This window comes from Gymnoscopelus braueri, assembly GCF_963280865.1.
Source record: "Gymnoscopelus braueri genome assembly, chromosome: 6".
In the NCBI taxonomy this organism is placed as follows: Eukaryota; Metazoa; Chordata; class Actinopteri; order Myctophiformes; family Myctophidae; genus Gymnoscopelus; species Gymnoscopelus braueri.
This window is the reverse complement of record NC_137607.1, coordinates 27,309,395-27,316,150: the sequence shown is the minus strand read 5'-3', so window position 1 is coordinate 27,316,150 and position 6,756 is coordinate 27,309,395. Positions and strand designations below refer to the sequence as shown.

Below are 6,756 nucleotides of genomic sequence, written 5' to 3'. Positions count from 1 at the left end.
ACAGTGTGTCAGTGACGTATCATCAAAGGAAGTACTTTTTTTCGCTCGGTAGGGAGGAGTCAGCCGTTAGTTTGCCTAATAAAGTGATATGTTTATTGAATGTTTAGAGAAATGCTACAATTGCTATTACAACATGTATTCATAATGTAGGCTGTGCGCGTGTTGCTGGCCTCATATCTATCGAACAGTATTATTAGCAGACGATATTTTGTGATAAGCATCGAAGAGGAAACATTGGACGGAACAGGAAGGCGGAACAAGTAAGTTGGAGGAAAGTGGTTTTCGGCAGTATGAGGGCATTTCGTCCCCGTTAGATCGCCTGGATGAATTTGATGTCGGTTTTTAACCATCGGGGTTTAAGCATTGTGTGTTTAAGAGGGAGGACTAGCAATGTATGTACATGTATGTGATCTATTGCCTGCAACAAGTGCTATCGATCGCCATACTCACGTCACGGATGAACTTCGTACAGTCGTCTTGTCTTGCATGCGGCCACACATTTCATCTGTACCTTTTCATGTGGGAGTCTCTGTAAAAAAAAAGATAAACCAGAGCTATATTAATCACTTGAACCCCAGCATCTTTCGCTGAAAATAGCAGATCGACAAGCTCACAATGCCACGCATTGCGTCGCATTGAGTGCTTGTCCATCGTCTATTTTCAGCGAAAGCTTTCCCCACAATAATAGAAAACTGAAAAGATACAACTATTGAGCCCTGAGGGACCCATATGGGGTTTAAGTGGTTAATTGCGTAGTTATGGATACTACAGCAGCAGATGCGATTGCGACCAAACACTAGAATGATATTGATCATGTTTTTTGGTATGGTTGTACATACTGTCATTCCCCAAATTCTTCGTTTTACCGCCGAGGCGCCGTGCCTAAAATAGGAAATGAGTCAGGTTGAGTCAGTTTGCAACATTGCAGCATCATGGGCTAAGCATCACTATCAATTTGCAATATTATAACAATATTATAATACAGCCTCTCTCAGCCTGTAAGACTTATGGGTTTATCTCACATTGGCAGGGGAAGTTCGTTTTTTTTAAACATTTTGCTGGCCAGCACAAAACACATTTACTCTTCTGTTGTATAATCTCCAGGCCATCATACCATTGCAGCCATTATTGTTTTAATGGATTATGTTTTTGTACACTTAATTCTAAATCTTGATCTCCCAGATTAGACCAGCTGTAGAGGCATTATAGAAGAATAGCTCATTTGTTAACCCCCACTCTCTCACTCTTCTATCATACTCACAGGACCACAAACTGTGTCAAGACAAACACCATCAGACAGCCCATAACAACAGCTCCATCCTCATTGTTTACACGACCTTTTGACTGTTTCCATTTCACCGGTAAATAATTCACCACAAGCATTCAAACAAATCTCCGCTGCCACATGCGACCATGTCCATGGCCCTGAAACAAGTCTTCAACAAAGACAGGACATTCCGGCCCAAACGCAAGTTTGAGCCCGGGACCCAGCGCTTTGAGCTGCACAAGAAGGCTCAGGCATCTCTGAATGCTGGTCTGGACCTGAAGCAGGCGGTTCAGCTGCCCCATGGTGAAGACCTCAATGACTGGGTGGCTGTGCACGTGGTAGATTTCTTCAACCGCATCAACCTCATCTATGGCACCATCAGCGACTCATGCACCGACCAGTCCTGTCCCGTCATGTCTGGTGGGCCCAAGTACGAATATCGCTGGCAGGATGAGCACAAGTACAAAAGACCCACTGCCCTGGCGGCGCCTAAGTACATGAGCCTGATGATGGATTGGATCGAGGTACAGATCAACAATGAGCACATCTTCCCCACCAACATCGGTAAGTATTTAGAACAGATACAGTTGATGGCCATGGTTTCTAAACTACCAACCAGGATCCAAAAGTACTATGTGGCCAGCCTACTTCTGGTGCGTCCCTAAAAAGACTATTGCTTCAAGACGAACAATAGATTTATATGAGTCTAGATCCCAGGATAATAATGGAAGGAAAATAATGGCCATCGAGATATGACAAGGAGTGGAATATTACAAGGAGATACAGGATAATGTGGGGAGAGTTCTTTCAAGTGTAGGCTGCTTATTTGGAACCACATATTTCTTTCAATGGATGAACAAGACATGCTTTAAATAATTCTGTAGGGATGTGCCGGAGAGACTGTATGGAATTTTACATTGAGATCATTGTTCAGTTATGATGATCCCAGCATTGTCCGCTTTCTGTTATCTAAATATTCACACTGCCTTGCATGGCTTGGCATTGAAGCATCCCAGCAATGGATTTATAATTGGCCATGCCAATGCTATCTACATGCGCCTATGATTAGACATGATGACCTTAGCTCATGTCCTCTGGAACAGATTCCTGTAATATATTTAGATTAGCATAAGCATAGCCTTAAAGTAAATTGCTCAAGCTACGGGCTTAGCCCCTTACCACGTGGCCCCATGTTTTTCCAATCTGATGCAGGTGATAGCGACTGAGTCATGACTCAACAAGTTGCTCAGACAAAGTCACTATTTTAAGACAAGTGATAAAGATGATAAACGTACAGCCAATTGTATTACAACCGTTAAAAAAGAATAAAAGAAATTGATACCCCCGCACAGTTACAAAGTCACTGTGGCGGTGGCAGTAAACTAAAGTTAACAGAACTCAAACATGGAAATGTAATGTGAACGGATTATGTAAGTAGTCGTGTTGCAGTTTTCAGATGGGGATGAGGTGGGTCTAATCTTTTGTTAGCACCTGGCAATTTAGTACAGCTTCTAGTACCACAGTATCACTGCATTAGAATATCATAACATATCTAAAATCATGAACATTTATTGACTATGTGATCAATGTGAACAGAAATGCATCGTGGCTTAAATGTGTTTTTCTTTCTGCTTGATTCCAAGGTACTCCTTTCCCCAAGACCTTCATGCAGGTAGCTAAGAAGATCTTGTCACGTCTGTTCCGTGTGTTCGTCCACGTCTATATCCACCACTTTGACCGTGTGACCCAGATGGGGGCCGAGGCTCACGTCAACACCTGCTACAAGCATTTCTATTACTTTGTCACCGAGTTCAACCTCACCGACCACAAAGAGCTGGAACCTCTGGTTAGTCTGACAAAACTAACAGATAATAATCATAACAAATATCTATCTATCTATCTATCTATCTATCTATCTATCTATCTGTCTGTCTATCTATCTGTCTATCTATCTGTCTGTCTGTCTGTCTGTACAGTGTATATACCTGTATATATATTTGTGATATTGTACTGAAAGTAAAAGGCATCTTTCTGTGAATAATAATTATTTTGATATATTTGAATGGTCAAATGTGAAACTCATAACTTAAAATAAAATATGATATGATATACTGTAGTTAATACTGAGTTAACAAGTGTCCCATAAACAATATGATATAATTAACATGATGACATAAACAATATATGGAGTGACACATGAGCAGTGACAGTTCCCTCATGGTTACTTATGATGCACAGTGTTGTTCATGTATATTTTGCTGTTGTTTGGGTCTTTTGTCTCTCACAGAAAGAGATGACCTCTCGGATGTGCCACTAAGGGAGCACCACTGATCACCTGACACATTCCCCCGACTGCAGATCACATCCGTCCACTCGACAGACCACATAGAAGACTGCAGCAGAGAACAAAATAAAAACCAAATCGAAAAGAGCCTTTATTTTTATATTTAAGTACTGTAATCTATTTTAACCGTGTAGGTTTTAACCAGGAACATTGTAAGGCATTCCATTTGTTTCAAAGTCTGAGCATTTTATGAGACCACAGTATTAAGAGGTATATGTTTGTGTTGTTGATGTTTTCTTTTTATTATTTGGATTTGAATCATTCCTAGGTATTTTTTGTCTCTAATTTTTCCTCGTCTAAAGTCTCATCTTAAAAATTGTAACTGTACATATATAAGATTCTCAGTATGTCGTTACATTAAAATAAATCTTAAACCTCTGTCATTGTGATGTGATGTGAATGTGAATGCCAGATTTTTCCTGACATTAATAGCTGTCAGGTCATCTCTTTACCAGAGTTTGCTTCAATATATTTTTCCACTGTGTTTAATCAGTCAACATCAGGGGTCATCAATGTGATCGTACATGAACAAATAATGTCTGTGGCACTGTCAAGACAATCATTGATTCAAAATTATACAACAATTATTGAATTCCCAAACACTATACTGTACACAGTCGGTATACAGTGGCTGACGTGCCATGTCTTCAGGTTTTCTTCATTATAGGTAGGATACTGATCTGATTGATGCAGAAATACTATAATTTTAAAATGTGTAGCACATTGGCATGGAAACCGGCACATTAGTTATCCAATAGTATACATTTAGTGCCAGGTCTATTTGTTTCTAGTAATATTATTGACCACTCATTTTGTATGTCTGCAGCTAAATTAAAGTTTGACCGAAAATGTCCATTATAAGCCAGCATGGTGATGACCCCTGGTCAACATTCTCATATGCCTGAAACTGCCTGTAGAAAATGTTCAACCTAACATACTTGGGCCTAAGAAAAATATTTAAACAAATCTTATCTGTAATACAAAAGACATGGGACATTATAGTCTTATATGAATGTATCCATTCATGGAACAACTATTTTGGAAAGGTTAAATGGCATTGGTTTAGTGAAGGATGTGGACTGTGAACCTACTGGCATTATTTTCAGAAAAGGGGACTTATGGTTTTAGTGCTAAATTCATTACAATATTTTTTCAGCATTTAGAAAGCCTGAAAGGCTATAGGCCTATTGAAACAACCTTGCGGGCGCTGCGCCAGAAGGCACGTTCTCAGATGTCAATGTCAAACTCGCAGACATTTGTTGAAGATATGTTGGCATGAAGGCTACACAATTCACGAGACTGTCCTCACGTGACAACACCAACACCCCTGTGACAACACAGAGAGACATATTTGGAAGTGTCCACTAGGTGGCGTCTGGCACTGGTCAGATGACTCGGGCTCAACAGTTCTCTCTGCCTGGCAGTAGTGGAAAAAGCACTCAAATCTAAGTAATAGTATCAATACTGCAATGTAGAAACACTCTATTACAAGTAAAAGTCCGGTAATCAAAATGTACTTGAGTAAAAGTACAAAAGTATAGGCATCAAAATATACTTAAAGTACCAAAAGTAAAAGTAGCCTATACTCATTATGCAGAATGTCCCGTTCACAAGTTATCAATGTGTAAAATTTATACTTTTTTTTTTCAAATAGCAGATATACAAGCTCACAATGCTTTGCAGCGTAACACGTTGTGATCTTGTAGATCAGCTATTTTCAAATAGCCAAAGTTTAAATAGGGCTGAAGTGGTTAATGTGTGTTTTGTAATAATAATCTATCTAAATCTACAAAGTAACTAGTATAAAGTGTTCAAATAACTGTAGTGAAGTAAAAGTACAATATTTGTGTCTGAGACGTAGTAGAAGTAAAAGTATTAAAAATTGAAAATACTCCAGTAAAGTAAAAGTAGCTCAAACCTATACTTAAGTACAGTACTTGAGTAAATGTACTTAGTTACTTTCCACCACTGCTGCCTGGTTGCTATCGTGACAAAAGTGTCAAGTTCTCATACGTGTCAATGAACGGAGTAAGTGGAGCTTGTCAAGAGTTGGTTAGGCTAACGATTCGACTAAACTGGTTATGTAAGAATTAGAAACAGGCTGGACTGTTCTAAGATTAGTAAAGCGAGTTTTTATTTTCTTTTTCATTCATTCTTCTTTCTTTTTTTTAATGGAAGGAACTCTGCCCTGGTTGGCATCAATTCCAACTGGGCTTTAGACCAGCTTTATGATATGCTTCACATTTACAGGGAGGGAGTTATGATGACTCCTTTTGATTTTGCTTATGTTTCAAATAAACATCACATATATCTCTCGATGTTTTTACTGTAGGTCGGATAAACCTATCATAAATTCAGATTCTGAAAAAGAGCTATAGGATTGTTTTAGCCTGGGATCAAGACATCCATATCATAGTATTTAATCGAGTCTGACTTAATAGATACGAAAGGAAAAAGTCAGACTCGATAATACACCTATGTATGTATTTCTTGATAAAACTGTCTAGGATTGTATCTGTCACGTTAGCTGTAAACCCATTCATAATAGCGCAATAGCCTATTCGCTCTGGTCCATAGCGTTAGAAGGAGTTCTCCTTAACTCCTTCTAATCTAACGCTATGGACCAGAGCTATCTTTAACCCAGGCTACAACACATCAGATTTGTTGTAGGTATTGGCTACAGTTAATCAAAGAAAAAAATAGCCTTGATTTGGTTTCTATTTCATAATCCTCTTTGCAACAATACAAAACTGCCGTCAAATAATGTTCTGAACTTAATGCAAATAACGATGAAACTGCGATAAATAACAACAAACAGCCACTTTGTGTCATACGAGCCGAATAGAGGTAGTCCGTCCCCTCTGACGATGTGAGTCACTTGAGTTCATTTCCTCTATAAAAACTCCCTGTCATTCCGTTGCGGTTTGTGTTGTGTGTACGGTATGCGCGTTCGTTCGTGTGTGTGTGCGTATGTTTGTGATACGGGTAATGCCAGACCAGTGCCAGTGCCAGTGCTTTTACTTTCGCTCAATTCGCTGAAATTTGCTCATCCGCCCAGTCCTGTACATGTTGTTGTACTTGTACTTGGATGGAATTTTCCTGACCTGTCTGGGGGGGGACGTGAACTGAAATGCACTCCACTAGC

At 39.3% G+C, this 6,756-nt stretch overlaps 1 protein-coding gene across 1 annotated transcript; it reads left to right on the top strand.

Annotated features, from left to right (window-relative positions):
• The first annotated feature begins 42 nt into the window (after positions 1–42).
• Positions 43–3,989, top strand: mob3a (MOB kinase activator 3A). Its single transcript, XM_080431057.1, has 4 exons — positions 43–260; positions 1,264–1,831; positions 2,911–3,113; positions 3,555–3,989. The coding sequence occupies exons 2-4, from the start codon at positions 1,414–1,416 to the stop codon at positions 3,582–3,584; spliced, it is 651 nt and encodes a 216-aa protein (XP_080287183.1). The 5' UTR covers positions 43–260; positions 1,264–1,413; the 3' UTR covers positions 3,585–3,989.
• Positions 3,990–6,756: the final 2,767 nt, after the last annotated feature.